Raw genomic sequence first — 20371 nt, 5'->3', positions numbered from 1 at the left:
TAGATACAGAGTAAAGCTCCCTCTACACTGTCCCCATCAAACACTCCCAGGACAGGTACAGCAGGGGGTTAGATACAGAGTAAAGCTCCCTCTACACTGTCCCCATCAAACACTCCCAGGACAGGTACAGCACGAGGTTAGATACAGAGTAAAGCTCCCTCTACACTGTCCCCCATCAAACACTCCCAGGACAGGTACAGCACGGGGTTAGATACAGAGTAAAGCTCCCTCTGCTATGTCTCATCAAACAGTCCCAGGACAGGTACAGCACGGGGTTAGATACAGAGTAAAGCTCCCTCTACACTGTCCCCCATCAAACACTCCCAGGACAGGTACAGCACGGGGTTAGATACAGAGTAAAGCTCCCTCGACACTGTCCCCATCAAACACTCCCAGGACAGGTACAGCACGGGGTTAGATACAGAGTAAAGCTCCCTCGACACTGTCCCCATCAAACACTCCCAGGACAGGTACAGCACGGGGTTAGATACAGAGTAAAGGTCCCTCTACGCTGTCCCCATCGAACACTCCCAGGACAGGTACAGCATGGTGTTAGATACAGAGTAAAACTCCCTCTACACTGTCCAAATCAAACACTCCCAGGACAGGTACAGCAGAGGGTTAGAGACAGAGTAAAGTTCCCTATCCACTGTCCCCCATCAAACACTCCCAGGACAGGTACAGCACGGGGTTAGATACAGAGTAAAGCTCCCCCTGCACTGTCCCCCATCAAACACACACAGGACAGGTACAGCACAGGGTTAGATACAGAGTAAAGCTCCCTCTCCACTGTCCCCCATCAAACACTCCCAAGACAGGTACAGCACGGGGTTAGATACAGAGTAAAGCTCCCTCTGCACTGGCTCATCAAACAGTCCCAGGACAGGTACAGCACGGGGTTAGATACAGAGTAAAGCTCCCTCTGCACTGTCCCCCATCAAACACTCCCAGGACAGGTACAGCACGGGGTTAGATACAGAGTAAAGCTCCCTCGACACTGTCCCCCATCAAACACTCCCAGGACAGGTACAGCACGGGGTTAGATTCAGAGTAAAGCTCCCTCGACACTGTCCCCATCAAACACTCCCAGGACAGGTACAGCACGGGGTTAGATACAGAGTAAAGCTCCCTCGACACTGTCCCCCATCAAACACTCCCAGGACAGGTACAGCACGGGGTTCGATTCAGAGTAAAGCTCCCTCGACACTGTCCCCATCAAACACTGTCAGAAGTCTCACAACACCAGGTTAAAGTCCAACAGGTTTATTTGGTAGCAAAAGCCATGAGCTTTCGGAGCGCTGTTCCTTCATCAGGTGGGTGGGAGTTCTGATCACAAACAGGGCACAAAGACACAAACTCAATTTACATGAATAATGATTGGAATGTGAGTCTTTACAGCTAATCAAGTCTTAAAGGTACAGACAATGTGAGTGGAGGGAGCATTCAGCACAGGTTAAAGAGATGTGTATTGTCTCCAGACAGGACAGCTAGTGAGATTTTGCACATCCAGGCAGGTTACAGATAGTGTGACATGGACCCAATATCCCGGTTTAGGCCGTCCTCATGTGTGCGGAACCTGGCTATCAGTCTCTGCTCAGCGACTCTGCGCTGTCATGTGTCGTGAAGGTACACCACGGGGTTAGATACAGAGTAAAGCTCCCTCTACACTGTCCCCCCATCAAACACTCCCAGGACAGGTACAGCACGGGGTTAGATACAGAGTAAAGCTCCCTCTACACTGTCCCCCATCAAACACTCCCAGGACAGGTACAGCACGGGGTTAGATACAGAGTAAAGCTCCCTCTACACTGTCCCCCATCAAACACTCCCAGGACAGGTACAGCACGGGGTTAGATACAGAGTAAAGCTCCCTCTACACTGTCCCCATCAAACACTCCCAGGACAGGTACAGCACGGGGTTAGATACAGAGTAAAGCTCCCTCTACACTGTCCCCCATCAAACACTCCCAGGACAGGGACAGCACAGGGTTAGATACAGAGTAAAGCTCCCTCTACACTGTCCCCATCAAACACTCCCAGGACAGGTACAGCAGGGGGTTAGATACAGAGTAAAGCTCCCTCTACACTGTCCCCATCAAACACTCCCAGGACAGGTACAGCACGAGGTTAGATACAGAGTAAAGCTCCCTCTACACTGACCCCCATCAAACACTCCCAGGACAGTTAAAGCACGGGGTTAGATACAGAGTAAAGCTCCCTCTACACTGTCCCCCATCAAACACTCCCAGGACAGGTAAAGCATGGGGTTAGATACAGAGTAAAGCTCCATCGACACTGACCCCCATCAAACACTCCCAGGACAGGGACAGCCCGGGGTTAGAGACAGAGTAAAGCTCCCTCTACACTGTCCCCATCAAACACTCCCAGGACAGGTACAGCACGGGGTTAGATACAGAGTAAAGCTCCCTCTACACTGTCCCCATCAAACACTCCCAGGACAGGTACAGCAGGGGGTTAGATACAGAGTAAAGCTCCCTCTACACTGTCCCCATCAAACACTCCCAGGACAGGTACAGCACGAGGTTAGATACAGAGTAAAGCTCCCTCTACACTGACCCCCATCAAACACTCCCAGGACAGTTAAAGCACGGGGTTAGATACAGAGTAAAGCTCCCTCTACACTGTCCCCCATCAAACACTCCCAGGACAGGTAAAGCATGGGGTTAGATACAGAGTAAAGCTCCATCGACACTGACCCCCATCAAACACTCCCAGGACAGGGACAGCCCGGGGTTCGAGACAGAGTAAAGCTCCCTCTACACTGTCCCCATCAAACACTCCCAGGACAGGTACAGCACGGGGTTAGATACAGAGTAAAGCTCCCTCTGCACTGTCCCCATCAAACACTCCCAGGACAGATACAGCACGGGGTTAGATACAGAGTAAAGCTCCCTCTACACTTTCCCCATCAAACACTCCCAGGACAGGTACAGCACAGGGTTAGATACAGAGTAAAGCTCCCTCTACACTGTCCCCATCAAACACTCCCAGGACAGGTACAGCACGAGGTTAGATACGGAGTAAAGCTCCCTCTACACTGTCCCCCATCAGCACTCCCAGGACAGGTACAGCACGGGGTTAGATACAGAGTAAAGCTCCCTCTACACTGTCCCCATCAAACACTCCCAGGACAGGTACAGCACGGGGTTAGATACAGAGTAAAGCTCCCTCTACACTGTCCCCATCAAACACTCCCAGGACCGGTACAGCACGGGGTTAGATACAGAGTAAAGCTCCCTCTACACTGTCCCCCATCAAACACTCCCAGGACAGGTACAGCACGGGGTTAGATACAGAGTAAAGCTCCCTCTACACTGTCCCCCATCAAACACTCCCAGGACAGGTACAGCACGGGGTTAGATACAGAGTAAAGCTCCCTCTACACTGTCCCCATCAAACACCCCCAGGACAGGTACAGCACGGGGTTAGATACAGAGTAAAGCTCCCTCTACACTGTCCCCCATCAAACACTCCCAGGACAGGTACAGCACGGGGTTAGATACAGAGTAAAGCTCCCTCTACACTGTCCCCATCAAACACTCCCAGGACAGGTACAGCAGGGGGTTAGATACAGAGTAAAGCTCCCTCTACACTGTCCCCATCAAACACTCCCAGGACAGGTACAGCACGGGGTTAGATACAGAGTAAAGCTCCCTCTACACTGACCCCCATCAAACACTCCCAGGACAGTTAAAGCACGGGGTTAGATACAGAGTAAAGCTCCCTCTACACTGTCCCCCATCAAACACTCCCAGGACAGGTAAAGCATGGGGTTAGATACAGAGTAAAGCTCCATCGACACTGACCCCCATCAAACACTCCCAGGACAGGGACAGCCCGGGGTTAGAGACAGAGTAAAGCTCCCTCTACACTGTCCCCATCAAACACTCCCAGGACAGGTACAGCACGGGGTTAGATACAGAGTAAAGCTCCCTCTACACTGTCCCCATCAAACACTCCCAGGACAGGTACAGCAGGGGGTTAGATACAGAGTAAAGCTCCCTCTACACTGTCCCCATCAAACACTCCCAGGACAGGTACAGCACGGGGTTAGATACAGTGTATAGCACCCTCTACACTGTCTCCCATCAAACACTCCCAGGACAGGTGCAGCACAGGGTTAGATACAGAGAAAATCCCCCTCTACACTGTCCCCATCAAACACTCCCAGGACAGGTACAGCACGGGGTTAGATACAGAGTAAAGCTCCCTCTACACTGTCCCCATCAAACACTCCCAGGACAGGTACAGCACGGGGTTAGATACAGAGTAAAGCTCCCTCTACACTGTCCCCCATCAAACACTCCCAGGACAGGTACAGCATGGTGTTAGATACAGAGTAAAACTCCCTCTACACTGTCCCAATCAAACACTCCCAGGACAGGTACAGCATGGTGTTAGATACAGAGTAAAGCTCCCTCTACACTGTCCCCCATCAAACACTCCCAGGACAGGTACAGCACGGGGTTAGATACAGAGTAAAGCTCCCTCTACACTGTCCCCCATCAAACACTCCCAGGACAGGTACAGCACGGGGTTAGATACAGAGTAAAGCTCCCTCTCCACTGTCCCCCATCAAACACTCCCAGGACCGGTACAGCACGGGGTTAGATACAGAGTAAAGCTCCCTCTGCTATGTCTCATCAAACAGTCCCAGGACAGGTACAGCACGGGGTTAGATACAGAGTAAAGCTCCCTCTACACTGTCCCCCATCAAACACTCCCAGGACAGGTACAGCACGGGGTTAGATACAGAGTAAAGCTCCCTCGACACTGTCCCCATCAAACACTCCCAGGACAGGTACAGCACGGGGTTAGATACAGAGTAAAGCTCCCTCGACACTGTCCCCATCAAACACTCCCAGGACAGGTACAGCACGGGGTTAGATACAGAGTAAAGGTCCCTCTACGCTGTCCCCATCGAACACTCCCAGGACAGGTACAGCATGGTGTTAGATACAGAGTAAAACTCCCTCTACACTGTCCAAATCAAACACTCCCAGGACAGGTACAGCAGAGGGTTAGAGACAGAGTAAAGTTCCCTATCCACTGTCCCCCATCAAACACTCCCAGGACAGGTACAGCACGGGGTTAGATACAGAGTAAAGCTCCCCCTGCACTGTCCCCCATCAAACACACACAGGACAGGTATAGCACAGGGTTAGATACAGAGTAAAGCTCCCTCTCCACTGTCCCCCATCAAACACTCCCAAGACAGGTACAGCACGGGGTTAGATACAGAGTAAAGCTCCCTCTGCACTGGCTCATCAAACAGTCCCAGGACAGGTACAGCACGGGGTTAGATACAGAGTAAAGCTCCCTCTGCACTGTCCCCCATCAAACACTCCCAGGACAGGTACAGCACGGGGTTAGATACAGAGTAAAGCTCCCTCGACACTGTCCCCCATCAAACACTCCCAGGACAGGTACAGCACGGGGTTAGATTCAGAGTAAAGCTCCCTCGACACTGTCCCCATCAAACACTGTCAGAAGTCTCACAACACCAGGTTAAAGTCCAACAGGTTTATTTGGTAGCAAAAGCCATGAGCTTTCGGAGCGCTGTTCCTTCATCAGGTGGGTGGGAGTTCTGATCACAAACAGGGCACAAAGACACAAACTCAATTTACATGAATAATGATTGGAATGTGAGTCTTTACAGCTAATCAAGTCTTAAAGGTACAGACAATGTGAGTGGAGGGAGCATTAAGCACAGGTTAAAGAGATGTGTATTGTCTCCAGACAGGACAGCTAGTGAGATTTTGCACAGCCAGGCAGGTTTTGGGGGTTACAGATAGTGTGACATGAACCCAATATCCCGGTTGAGGCCGTCCTCATGTGTGCGGAACCTGGCTATCAGTTTCTGCTCAGCGACTCTGCGCTGTCATGTGTCGTGAAGGTACACCACGGGGTTAGATACAGAGTAAAGCTCCCTCTACACTGTCCCCCATCAAACACTCCCAGGACAGGTACAGCACGGGGTTAGATACAGAGTAAAGCTCCCTCTACACTGTCCCCATCAAACACTCCCAGGACAGGTACAGCACGGGGTTAGGTACAGAGTAAAGCTCCCTCTACACTGTCCCCATCAAACACTCCCAGGACAGGTACAGCACGGGGTTAGATACAGAGTAAAGCTCCCTCTCCACTGTCCCCCATCAAACACTCCCAGGACCGGTACAGCACGGGGTTAGATACAGAGTAAAGCTCCCTCTGCTATGTCTCATCAAACAGTCCCAGGACAGGTACAGCACGGGGTTAGATACAGAGTAAAGCTCCCTCTACACTGTCCCCCATCAAACACTCCCAGGACAGGTACAGCAGGGGGTTAGATACAGAGTAAAGCTCCCTCTACACTGTCCCCATCAAACACTCCCAGGACAGGTACAGCACGGGGTTAGATACAGAGTAAAGCTCCCTCTACACTGTCCCCCATCAAACACTCCCAGGACAGGTACAGCACGGGGTTAGATACAGAGTAAAGCTCCCTCTACACTGTCCCCATCAAACACTCCCAGGACAGGTACAGCAGGGGGTTAGATACAGAGTAAAGCTCCCTCTACACTGTCCCCATCAAACACTCCCAGGACAGGTACAGCACGAGGTTAGATACAGAGTAAAGCTCCCTCTACACTGTCCCCCATCAAACACTCCCAGGACAGGTACAGCACGGGGTTAGATACAGAGTAAAGCTCCCTCTGCTATGTCTCATCAAACAGTCCCAGGACAGGTACAGCACGGGGTTAGATACAGAGTAAAGCTCCCTCTACACTGTCCCCCATCAAACACTCCCAGGACAGGTACAGCACGGGGTTAGATACAGAGTAAAGCTCCCTCGACACTGTCCCCATCAAACACTCCCAGGACAGGTACAGCACGGGGTTAGATACAGAGTAAAGCTCCCTCGACACTGTCCCCATCAAACACTCCCAGGACAGGTACAGCACGGGGTTAGATACAGAGTAAAGGTCCCTCTACGCTGTCCCCATCGAACACTCCCAGGACAGGTACAGCATGGTGTTAGATACAGAGTAAAACTCCCTCTACACTGTCCAAATCAAACACTCCCAGGACAGGTACAGCAGAGGGTTAGAGACAGAGTAAAGTTCCCTATCCACTGTCCCCCATCAAACACTCCCAGGACAGGTACAGCACGGGGTTAGATACAGAGTAAAGCTCCCCCTGCACTGTCCCCCATCAAACACACACAGGACAGGTACAGCACAGGGTTAGATACAGAGTAAAGCTCCCTCTCCACTGTCCCCCATCAAACACTCCCAAGACAGGTACAGCACGGGGTTAGATACAGAGTAAAGCTCCCTCTGCACTGGCTCATCAAACAGTCCCAGGACAGGTACAGCACGGGGTTAGATACAGAGTAAAGCTCCCTCTGCACTGTCCCCCATCAAACACTCCCAGGACAGGTACAGCACGGGGTTAGATACAGAGTAAAGCTCCCTCGACACTGTCCCCCATCAAACACTCCCAGGACAGGTACAGCACGGGGTTAGATTCAGAGTAAAGCTCCCTCGACACTGTCCCCATCAAACACTCCCAGGACAGGTACAGCACGGGGTTAGATACAGAGTAAAGCTCCCTCGACACTGTCCCCCATCAAACACTCCCAGGACAGGTACAGCACGGGGTTAGATTCAGAGTAAAGCTCCCTCGACACTGTCCCCATCAAACACTGTCAGAAGTCTCACAACACCAGGTTAAAGTCCAACAGGTTTATTTGGTAGCAAAAGCCATGAGCTTTCGGAGCGCTGTTCCTTCATCAGGTGGGTGGGAGTTCTGATCACAAACAGGGCACAAAGACACAAACTCAATTTACATGAATAATGATTGGAATGTGAGTCTTTACAGCTAATCAAGTCTTAAAGGTACAGACAATGTGAGTGGAGGGAGCATTAAGCACAGGTTAAAGAGATGTGTATTGTCTCCAGACAGGACAGCCAGTGAGATTCTGCACATCCAGGCAGGTTACAGATAGTGTGACATGAACCCAATATCCCGGTTGAGGCCGTCCTCATGTGTGCGGAACCTGGCTATCAGTTTCTGCTCAGCGACTCTGCGCTGTCATGTGTCGTGAAGGTACACCACGGGGTTAGATACAGAGTAAAGCTCCCTCTACACTGTCCCCCATCAAACACTCCCAGGACAGGTACAGCACGGGGTTAGATACAGAGTAAAGCTCCCTCTACACTGTCCCCCATCAAACACTCCCAGGACAGGTACAGCACGGGGTTAGATACAGAGTAAAGCTCCCTCTCCACTGTCCCCCATCAAACACTCCCAGGACCGGTACAGCACGGGGTTAGATACAGAGTAAAGCTCCCTCTACACTGTCCCCATCAAACACTCCCAGGACCGGTACAGCACGGGGTTAGATACAGAGTAAAGCTCCCTCTACACTGTCCCCCATCAAACACTCCCAGGACAGGTACAGCACGGGGTTAGATACAGAGTAAAGCTCCCTCTCCACTGTCCCCCATCAAACACTCCCAGGACCGGTACAGCACGGGGTTAGATACAGAGTAAAGCTCCCTCTGCTATGTCTCATCAAACAGTCCCAGGACAGGTACAGCACGGGGTTAGATACAGAGTAAAGCTCCCTCTACACTGTCCCCCATCAAACACTCCCAGGACAGGTACAGCACGGGGTTAGATACAGAGTAAAGCTCCCTCGACACTGTCCCCATCAAACACTCCCAGGACAGGTACAGCACGGGGTTAGATACAGAGTAAAGCTCCCTCGACACTGTCCCCATCAAACACTCCCAGGACAGGTACAGCACGGGGTTAGATACAGAGTAAAGGTCCCTCTACGCTGTCCCCATCGAACACTCCCAGGACAGGTACAGCATGGTGTTAGATACAGAGTAAAACTCCCTCTACACTGTCCAAATCAAACACTCCCAGGACAGGTACAGCAGAGGGTTAGAGACAGAGTAAAGTTCCCTATCCACTGTCCCCCATCAAACACTCCCAGGACAGGTACAGCACGGGGTTAGATACAGAGTAAAGCTCCCCCTGCACTGTCCCCCATCAAACACACACAGGACAGGTATAGCACAGGGTTAGATACAGAGTAAAGCTCCCTCTCCACTGTCCCCCATCAAACACTCCCAAGACAGGTACAGCACGGGGTTAGATACAGAGTAAAGCTCCCTCTGCACTGGCTCATCAAACAGTCCCAGGACAGGTACAGCACGGGGTTAGATTCAGAGTAAAGCTCCCTCGACACTGTCCCCATCAAACACTCCCAGGATAGGTACAGCATGGGGTTAGATACAGAGTAAAGCTCCCTCGACACTGTCCCCATCAAACACTCCCAGGACAGGTACAGCACGGGGTTAGATTCAGAGTAAAGCTCCCTCGACACTGTCCCCATCAAACACTGTCAGAAGTCTCACAACACCAGGTTAAAGTCCAACAGGTTTATTTGGTAGCAAAAGCCATGAGCTTTCGGAGCGCTGTTCCTTCATCAGGTGGGTGGGAGTTCTGATCACAAACAGGGCACAAAGACACAAACTCAATTTACATGAATAATGATTGGAATGTGAGTCTTTACAGCTAATCAAGTCTTAAAGGTACAGACAATGTGAGTGGAGGGAGCATTAAGCACAGGTTAAAGAGATGTGTATTGTCTCCAGACAGGACAGCTAGTGAGATTTTGCACATCCAGGCAGGTTACAGATAGTGTGACATGAACCCAATATCCCGGTTGAGGCCGTCCTCATGTGTGCGGAACCTGGCTATCAGTTTCTGCTCAGCGACTCTGCGCTGTCATGTGTCGTGAAGGTACACCACGGGGTTAGATACAGAGTAAAGCTCCCTCTACACTGTCCCCCATCAAACACTCCCAGGACAGGTACAGCACGGGGTTAGATACAGAGTAAAGCTCCCTCTACACTGTCCCCCATCAAACACTCCCAGGACAGGGACAGCACAGGGTTAGATACAGAGTAAAGCTCCCTCTACACTGTCCCCCATCAAACACTCCCAGGACAGGTACAGCACGGGGTTAGATACAGAGTAAAGCTCCCTCTACACTGTCCCCCATCAAACACTCCCAGGACAGGGACAGCACAGGGTTAGATACAGAGTAAAGCTCCCTCTACACTGTCCCCCATCAAACACTCCCAGGACAGGTACAGCACGGGGTTAGATACAGAGTAAAGCTCCCTCTACACTGTCCCCCATCAAACACTCCCAGGACAGGTACAGCACGGGGTTAGATACAGAGTAAAGCTCCCTCTACACTGTCCCCATCAAACACTCCCAGGACAGGTACAGCAGGGGGTTAGATACAGAGTAAAGCTCCCTCTACACTGTCCCCATCAAACACTCCCAGGACAGGTACAGCACGAGGTTAGATACAGAGTAAAGCTCCCTCTACACTGTCCCCCATCAAACACTCCCAGGACAGGTACAGCACGGGGTTAGATACAGAGTAAAGCTCCCTCTACACTGACCCCCATCAAACACTCCCAGGACAGTTAAAGCACGGGGTTAGATACAGAGTAAAGCTCCCTCTACACTGTCCCCCATCAAACACTCCCAGGACAGGTAAAGCATGGGGTTAGATACAGAGTAAAGCTCCATCGACACTGACCCCCATCAAACACTCCCAGGACAGGGACAGCCCGGGGTTAGAGACAGAGTAAAGCTCCCTCTACACTGTCCCCATCAAACACTCCCAGGACAGGTACAGCACGGGGTTAGATACAGAGTAAAGCTCCCTCTACACTGTCCCCATCAAACACTCCCAGGACAGGTACAGCAGGGGGTTAGATACAGAGTAAAGCTCCCTCTACACTGTCCCCATCAAACACTCCCAGGACAGGTACAGCACGGGGTTAGATACAGTGTATAGCACCCTCTACACTGTCTCCCATCAAACACTCCCAGGACAGGTGCAGCACAGGGTTAGATACAGAGAAAATCCCCCTCTACACTGTCCCCATCAAACACTCCCAGGACAGGTACAGCACGGGGTTAGATACAGAGTAAAGCTCCCTCTACACTGTCCCCATCAAACACTCCCAGGACAGGTACAGCACGGGGTTAGATACAGAGTAAAGCTCCCTCTACACTGTCCCCCATCAAACACTCCCAGGACAGGTACAGCATGGTGTTAGATACAGAGTAAAACTCCCTCTACACTGTCCCAATCAAACACTCCCAGGACAGGTACAGCATGGTGTTAGATACAGAGTAAAGCTCCCTCTACACTGTCCCCCATCAAACACTCCCAGGACAGGTACAGCACGGGGTTAGATACAGAGTAAAGCTCCCTCTCCACTGTCCCCCATCAAACACTCCCAGGACCGGTACAGCACGGGGTTAGATACAGAGTAAAGCTCCCTCTGCTATGTCTCATCAAACAGTCCCAGGACAGGTACAGCACGGGGTTAGATACAGAGTAAAGCTCCCTCTACACTGTCCCCCATCAAACACTCCCAGGACAGGTACAGCACGGGGTTAGATACAGAGTAAAGCTCCCTCGACACTGTCCCCATCAAACACTCCCAGGACAGGTACAGCACGGGGTTAGATACAGAGTAAAGCTCCCTCGACACTGTCCCCATCAAACACTCCCAGGACAGGTACAGCACGGGGTTAGATACAGAGTAAAGGTCCCTCTACGCTGTCCCCATCGAACACTCCCAGGACAGGTACAGCATGGTGTTAGATACAGAGTAAAACTCCCTCTACACTGTCCAAATCAAACACTCCCAGGACAGGTACAGCAGAGGGTTAGAGACAGAGTAAAGTTCCCTATCCACTGTCCCCCATCAAACACTCCCAGGACAGGTACAGCACGGGGTTAGATACAGAGTAAAGCTCCCCCTGCACTGTCCCCCATCAAACACACACAGGACAGGTATAGCACAGGGTTAGATACAGAGTAAAGCTCCCTCTCCACTGTCCCCCATCAAACACTCCCAAGACAGGTACAGCACGGGGTTAGATACAGAGTAAAGCTCCCTCTGCACTGGCTCATCAAACAGTCCCAGGACAGGTACAGCACGGGGTTAGATACAGAGTAAAGCTCCCTCTACACTGTCCCCATCAAACACTCCCAGGACAGGTACAGCACGGGGTTAGATACAGAGTAAAGCTCCCTCGACACTGTCCCCCATCAAACACTCCCAGGACAGGTACAGCACGGGGTTAGATACAGAGTAAAGCTCCCTCTACACTGTCCCCCATCAAACACTCCCAGGACAGGTACAGCACGGGGTTCGATTCAGAGTAAAGCTCCCTCGACACTGTCCCCATCAAACACTGTCAGAAGTCTCACAACACCAGGTTAAAGTCCAACAGGTTTATTTGGTAGCAAAAGCCATGAGCTTTCGGAGCGCTGTTCCTTCATCAGGTGGGTGGGAGTTCTGATCACAAACAGGGCACAAAGACACAAACTCAATTTACATGAATAATGATTGGAATGTGAGTCTTTACAGCTAATCAAGTCTTAAAGGTACAGACAATGTGAGTGGAGGGAGCATTAAGCACAGGTTAAAGAGATGTGTATTGTCTCCAGACAGGACAGCTAGTGAGATTCTGCACATCCAGGCAGGTTACAGATAGTGTGACATGAACCCAATATCCCGGTTGAGGCCGTCCTCATGTGTGCGGAACCTGGCTATCAGTTTCTGCTCAGCGACTCTGCGCTGTCATGTGTCGTGAAGGTACACCACGGGGTTAGATACAGAGTAAAGCTCCCTCTACACTGTCCCCCATCAAACACTCCCAGGACAGGTACAGCACGGGGTTAGATACAGAGTAAAGCTCCCTCTACACTGTCCCCATCAAACACTCCCAGGACAGGTACAGCACGGGGTTAGATACAGAGTAAAGCTCCATCTACACTGTCCCCCATCAAACAATCCCAGGACAGGTACAGCACGGGGTTAGATACAGAGTAAAGCTCCATCTACACTGTCCCCCATCAAACACTCCCAGGACAGGTACAGCACGGGGTTAGATACAGAGTAAAGCTCCCTCTACACTGTCCCCATCAAACACTCCCAGGACAGGTACAGCAGGGGGTTAGATACAGAGTAAAGCTCCCTCTACACTGTCCCCATCAAACACTCCCAGGACAGGTACAGCACGGGGTTAGATACAGAGTAAAGCTCCCTCTACACTGTCCCCCATCAAACACTCCCAGGACAGGGACAGCACAGGGTTAGATACAGAGTAAAGCTCCCTCTACACTGTCCCCCATCAAACACTCCCAGGACAGGTACAGCACGGGGTTAGATACAGAGTAAAGCTCCCTCTACACTGTCCCCCATCAAACACTCCCAGGACAGGTACAGCACGGGGTTAGATACAGAGTAAAGCTCCCTCTACACTGTCCCCATCAAACACTCCCAGGACAGGTACAGCAGGGGGTTAGATACAGAGTAAAGCTCCCTCTACACTGTCCCCATCAAACACTCCCAGGACAGGTACAGCACGAGGTTAGATACAGAGTAAAGCTCCCTCTACACTGTCCCCCATCAAACACTCCCAGGACAGGTACAGCACGGGGTTAGATACAGAGTAAAGCTCCCTCTACACTGACCCCCATCAAACACTCCCAGGACAGTTAAAGCACGGGGTTAGATACAGAGTAAAGCTCCCTCTACACTGTCCCCCATCAAACACTCCCAGGACAGGTAAAGCATGGGGTTAGATACAGAGTAAAGCTCCATCGACACTGACCCCCATCAAACACTCCCAGGACAGGGACAGCCCGGGGTTAGAGACAGAGTAAAGCTCCCTCTACACTGTCCCCATCAAACACTCCCAGGACAGGTACAGCACGGGGTTAGATACAGAGTAAAGCTCCCTCTACACTGTCCCCATCAAACACTCCCAGGACAGGTACAGCAGGGGGTTAGATACAGAGTAAAGCTCCCTCTACACTGTCCCCATCAAACACTCCCAGGACAGGTACAGCACGAGGTTAGATACAGAGTAAAGCTCCCTCTACACTGACCCCCATCAAACACTCCCAGGACAGTTAAAGCACGGGGTTAGATACAGAGTAAAGCTCCCTCTACACTGTCCCCCATCAAACACTCCCAGGACAGGTAAAGCATGGGGTTAGATACAGAGTAAAGCTCCATCGACACTGACCCCCATCAAACACTCCCAGGACAGGGACAGCCCGGGGTTAGAGACAGAGTAAAGCTCCCTCTACACTGTCCCCATCAAACACTCCCAGGACAGGTACAGCACGGGGTTAGATACAGAGTAAAGCTCCCTCTGCACTGTCCCCATCAAACACTCCCAGGACAGATACAGCACGGGGTTAGATACAGAGTAAAGCTCCCTCTACACTGTCCCCATCAAACACTCCCAGGACAGGTACAGCACGGGGTTAGATACAGAGTAAAGCTCCCTCTGCACTGTCCCCATCAAACACTCCCAGGACAGGTACAGCACGAGGTTAGATACGGAGTAAAGCTCCCTCTACACTGTCCCCTATCAAACACTCCCAGGACAGGTACAGCACGGGGTTAGATACAGAGTAAAGCTCCCTCTGCACTGTCCTCATCAAACACTCCCAGGACAGGTACAGATACAGAGTAAATATGGAGATCGGCAGCCTTGTGTGTGAACTGTGGCAGTGAATCCTCAATCCCTCTCATTATTTTTGCTGCAGGATTTAATCATCAAATCTTCAGAGTTCACGGAAAGTGACTATTGGATTGGACTCAGAGATACAAAGAAAGATGGAAACTTTACCTGGGTCGACGGGACCCCAGTGAGGTGAGTCCCAGTTTTGCATCGGGAGAGAGCGGGACAGTCAGATTAGCTTGGGGATTGATACAGGGCTATGGGGAGAGAGTGGGGCAGGGTAATTAGTTTGGGGATTGATACAGGTCTATGGGGAGAGAGTGGGACAGTGGGATTAGTTTGGGGATTGATACAGGGCTATGGGGAGAGAGTGGGGCAGGGTAATTAGTTTGGGGATTGATACAGGTCTATGGGGAGAGAGTGGGACAGTGGGATTAGTTTGGGGATTGATACAGGGCTATGGGGAGAGAGCAGGGGCAGTGGGATTAGTTTGGGGATTGATACAGGGCTATGGGGAGAGAGCGGGACAGTGGGATTAGTTTGGGGATTGATACAGGGCTATGGTGAGAGAGCGGGGCAGTGGGATTAGTTTGGGATTGAGACAGGACTATGGGGAGAGAGTGGGACAGTGGGATTAGTTTGGGGATTGATACAGGGCTATGGGGAGAGAGTGGGACAGTGGGATTAGTTTGGGGATTGATACTGGGCTATGGGGAGAGAGCGGGGCAGTGGGATTAGTTTGGGATTGAGACAGGGCTATGGGGAGACACTGGGAGAGTGGGATTAGTTTGGGGATTGATACAGGGCTATGGGGAGAGAGTGGGACAGTGGGATTAGTTTGGGGATTGATACAGGGCTATGGGGAGAGAGTGGGACAGTGGGATTAGTTTGGGGATTGATACAGGGCTATGGGGAGAGAGCGGGACAGTGGGATTAGTTTGGGGATTGATACAGGGCTATGGGGAGAGAGCGGGGCAGTGGGATTAGTTTGGGAATTGATACAGGGCTATGGGGAGAGAGTGGGACAGTGGGATTAGTTTGGGATTGATACAGGGCTATGGGTAGAGAGCGGGACAGTGGGATTAGTTTGGGGATTGATACAGGGCTATGGGGAGAGAGCGGGACAGTGGGATTAGTTTGGGGATTGATACAGGGCTATGGGGAGAGAGTGGGGTAGTGGGATTAGTTTGGGGATTGATATAGGGCTCTGGGGAGAGAGCGGGACAGTGGGATTACTTTTGCTGTTGGATTTTTTTCTGTGCTGGCATTTCTCTGAAGGTTTTAACATCCCATTTTCCAGTTACATTGGATGGGCTCCACGTGAACCGAATAGGCGGGGTGATGAAAACTGTGCCGCATTGCGGAGAGAAGGTTGGAATGATGCCCGTTGTACCAACACTCACCATTTTATCTGTGAGAAACGGACTCCATCCTGCATCGGGGCAGCTGACTTTGAGAAATATTGTCCCTGAAGAGAGACTGGGAGACAGAACGAGAGACTCAGGATTGAGTAAATATCCCCACCCCCTCCACACTTCCCCTCAAACCTCTCCACTGTCCATATATTCCCCAGTGTGTCCTCTCTCTATATCCCTCTGTTCCCCAGTGTGTCCTCTCTCTATATCCCTCTGTTCCCCAGTGTGTCCTCTCTCTATATCCCTCTGTTCCCCAGTGTGTCCTCTCTCTGTATCCCTCTGTTCCCCAGTGTGTCCTCTCTCTATATCCCTCTGTTCCCCAGTGTGTCCTCTCTCTATATCCCTCTGTTCCCAGTGTGTCCTCTCTCTATATCCCTCTGTTCCCCAGTGTGTCCTCTCTCTATATCCCTCTGTTCTGCAGTGTGTCCTCTCTCTATATCCCTCTGTTCCCCAGTGTGTCCTCTCTCTAATCCCTCTGTTCCCTGGTGTGTCCTCTCTCTATATCCCTCTGTTCCCCAGTGTGTCCTGTCTCTAATCCCTCTGTTCCCTGGTGTGTCCTCTCTCTATATCCCTCTGTTCTGCAGTGTGTCCTCTCTCTATATCCCTCTGTTCCCCAGTGTGTCCTCTCTCTAATCCCTCTGTTCCCTGGTGTGTCCTCTCTCTATATCCCTCTGTTCTGCAGTGTGTCCTCTCTCTATATCCCTCTGTTCCCCAGTGTGTCCTCTCTCTATATCCCTCTGTTCCCCAGTGTGTCCTCTCTCTATATCCCTCTGTTCCCCAGTGTGTCCTCTCTCTATATCCCTCTGTTCCCCAGTGTGTCCTCTCTCTATATCCCTCTGTTCCCCAGTGTGTCCTCTCTCTATATCCCTCTGTTCCCCAGTGTGTCCTCTCTCTATATCCCTCTGTTCCCCAGTGTGTCCTCTCTTGATATCCCTCTGTTCCCCAGTGTGTCCTCGCTCTATATCCCTCTGTTCCCCAGTGTGTCCTCTCTCTGTATCCCTCTGTTCCCCAGTGTGTCCTCTCTCTATATCCCTCTGTTCCCCAGTGTGTCCTCTCCTGTGCAACTTTATTTCCTTTCTCAGCTGAAGGACTGATATATAATTTGTGAATGTTCCAGTCTCTCTCCCCTCCCGCCCCCCAAATCCCACTCACTCTGCTCTGTTTTAATCTGCGTGTTATCGAGATATCGAGTCATAGAGGTTTACAGCATGGAAACAGGCCCTTCGGCCCAACTTGTCCATGCCGTCCTTTTTTTTTTAAACCCCCAACCTCGTCCCAATTGCCCACGTTTGACCCATATCCCTCTGTACCCATCTTACCCATGTAACTGTCTCACTGCTTTTGAAAAGACAAAATTGTACCCGCCTCTACTACTGCCTCTGGCAGCTCGTTCCAGACACTCACCACCCTCTGTGTGAAAAATTGCCCCTCTGGACACTTTTGTATCTCTCCCCTCTCACCTTTAACCTATGCCCTCTAGTTTTTGACTCCCCAAGCTTTGGGAAAAGATATTGACTATCTGGCTGATCTGTGCCCCTCATTATTTTATAGACCTCTATAAGATCACCCCTCAGCCTCCTACGCTCCTGAGAAAAATGGCCCAGTCTATCCAGTCTCTCCTTATAACTCAAACCATCAAGTCCCGGTAGCATCCTAGTAAATCTTTTCTGCACTCTTTCTAGTTTAATAATATCCTTTCTATAATAGGGTGACCAGAACTGTACACAGTATTCCAAGTGTGGCCTTACCAATGTCTTGTACAACTTCAACAAGACGTCCCAACTCCTGTATTCAAAGTTCTGACCAATGAAACCAAGCATGCCGAATGCCTTCTTCACCACTCTGTCCACCTGTGACTCCACTTTCAAGGAGCTATGAACATGTACCCCTCGATCTCTTTGTTCTGTAACTCTCCCCAACTCCCTACCATTAACTGAGTAAGTCCTGCCCTGGTTCAATCTACCAAAATGCATCACCCCGCATTTATCTAAATTAAACTCTATCTGCCATTCGTCAGCCCACTGGCCCAATTGATCAAGATCCCGTTGCAATCGGAGATAACCTTCTTCACTGTCCACTATGCCACCAATCTTGGTGTCATCTGCAAACTTACTAACCATGCCTCCTATATTCTCATCTAAATCGTTAATATAAATGACAAATAACAGTGGACCCAGCACTGATCCCTGAGGCACACCGCTGGTCACAGGCCTCCAGTTTGAAAAACTACCCTCTACAACCACCCTCTGGCTTCTGTCAAGAAGCCAATTTTGTATCCATTTAGATACCTCACCCTGGATCCCATGAGATTTAACCTCATGCAACAACCTATCATGCAGTGCCTTGTCAAAGGTCTTGCTAAAGTTGTGTAGACAATATCAACTGCACTGTCCTCATCTACCTTCTTGGTTACCCCTTCAAAAAACTCTATCAAATTTGTGAGACATGATTTTCCACTCACAAAGCCATGCTGACTGTCCCTAATCAGTCCTTGCGTCTCTAAATGCCTGAAGATCCTGTCTCTCAAAATACCTTCCAACAACTTACCCACCACAGATGTGAGGCTCACCGGCCTGTAGTTCCCAGGCTTTTCCCTGCAGCCCTTTTTAAACAAAGGCACAACATTTGCCACCCTCCAATCGTCAGGCACCTCACCCGTGACTATCGATGATTCAAATATCTCTGCTAGGGGACCCGCAATTTCCTCCCTAGCCTCCCACAATGTCCTGGGATACACTTCATCTGATCCCGGGGATTTATCTACCTTGATGCGCTTTAAGACTTCCAGTACCTCCTTCTCTGTAATATGTACACTCCTCAAGACATCACTATTTATTTCCCCAAGTTCCCGAACATCCATGCTTTTCTCAGCAGTAAATACTGATGAGAAATGTTCATTTAGGATCTCACCCATCTCTTGTGGATCGGCACATAGGTGACCTTGTTGATCCTGGAGAGGCCCTACTCTCTCCCTTGTCACTCTTTTGCCCTTGATGTATCTATAGAAGCTCTTTGGATTCTCCTTTGCCTTGTCTGCAAAAACAATCTCGCGTCCCCATTTTGTCCTCCTGATTTCTCTCCTAACTCTACTCCTGCACTCCCTATACTCTTCAAGGGATTTTGTGAATGTGTTTCCAAGTGTGGGCAGTTCTGGCTTTTCTCCGTTGGGGTGGTCTCCTTCTGTCTGTCAGTCATGAGTTCGTCCCCCTTGCTGACTCTTAAACCCCCTCGCCAGCGCCCAGTTCACCATTTGTAACGGGATGTCCCAACCTGGGATCTTGCCGTTGTGCGTGTGGGACTCGGTACCACGTCGAGCCTCACCTCCTGGAACTTTCCAGAACCTTCTCGACCCTTCTAAGAGGTTCCAAGCCACTGGGAGTTCGTGCTTTCTTAATCTCAATCGTTTAACCACGAGAAAGATGATCCTAATTGTTAATAGTTTTGCAATATCGCTGTGGTGTACCGTGTGGGATGATGCTGTGCTTCTGATATCGTTTCTGTTGCTGTAGAATGTTTTGTTTTGAAGGGAGTCAGTGTGTTTGCAAAACATGCAGCTCAGATGCTGGGAAAGCAGGATAATTACTCATTTTCACCATGAAATGCGTACTTAGGATAGAGCAAATGGCCTTCTGTTTGTCACTGGATATTTCCCCTGGAGTATTTTTGTTTTTGACTGAAGGAAGGGAAAGTGAGTTTAGGTGTACAGGGTCATGTCAACATATGGTTGATTGGAGGAGCTAGTTTTGTGTCAGAGAATTACCTTTCTCTTTTCAGTTGCTGGTTGGAGCTGTTTTACAACGTACGTTTGCTCCGTCTCTCTCTGTCTCTCCGTAGAGTTTCTCTGACAGCTTCACAGACTATCTGCGCTAATTTACCGCAAGTATGCCAGGGCTTGCTAACAGTATTTAAAGTGGGTTTTCATTCTATCTGAAGAACGTTGCTTAATTGGAACTGAAATGGTGATGAGTTGGAAATTAGAGTTGATTTTCTTTTCCTGTTTAAAGATTCTTCAACGGGGTCAAGAGCTAAGCTGCTTCATTTTGTTTGCGTTATGCTTCAACTGTGTGACGAATAAAGCTTGTGTGGATAAAACAATCCCTCATTTGTCAGTCGAATCTTTCCCAGGGCGACCCATCCGATCTTGACGTTTTGTCAAAATGGAAAATTTGTTTGGGGGTCGCGTCTGCCTTCCGAAAGCGATTCTGGTCTGGGACCGTCACGGGTTTTGTGTTTGTGTGTGTGTGTGTGTGTGGTGGGGGGATGGCTGGGGGTGGGGGGGTGCGGGGGGGGGTGGTGGCGGCGGGGAGGGTGGAGAGGGAATGTGTGATTCCTGCTATTAAACTGAAGACAGTTCGATT

At 50.5% G+C, this 20371-nt stretch overlaps 1 protein-coding gene across 1 annotated transcript in view; it reads left to right on the top strand.

Annotated features, from left to right (window-relative positions):
• The window catches only part of LOC144488183 (C-type lectin domain family 17, member A-like), a 38701-nt gene extending 18606 nt beyond the window's left edge, over positions 1–20095 (top strand). Inside the window, exons 4-5 of the mRNA XM_078206209.1 lie at positions 14684–14790; positions 15899–20095. Coding sequence (XP_078062335.1) covers positions 14684–14790; positions 15899–16070 — 279 coding nt within the window. The 3' untranslated portion in view covers positions 16071–20095. The remainder of the gene's footprint in view (positions 1–14683; positions 14791–15898) is intronic.
• The last annotated feature ends 276 nt before the right edge of the window (positions 20096–20371 follow it).

Source organism: Mustelus asterias, unplaced genomic scaffold (assembly GCF_964213995.1).
Source record: "Mustelus asterias unplaced genomic scaffold, sMusAst1.hap1.1 HAP1_SCAFFOLD_1359, whole genome shotgun sequence".
In the NCBI taxonomy this organism is placed as follows: Eukaryota; Metazoa; Chordata; class Chondrichthyes; order Carcharhiniformes; family Triakidae; genus Mustelus; species Mustelus asterias.
The sequence above is the reverse complement of the archived record's forward strand: the minus strand, read 5'-3'. Positions and strand labels throughout refer to the sequence as shown.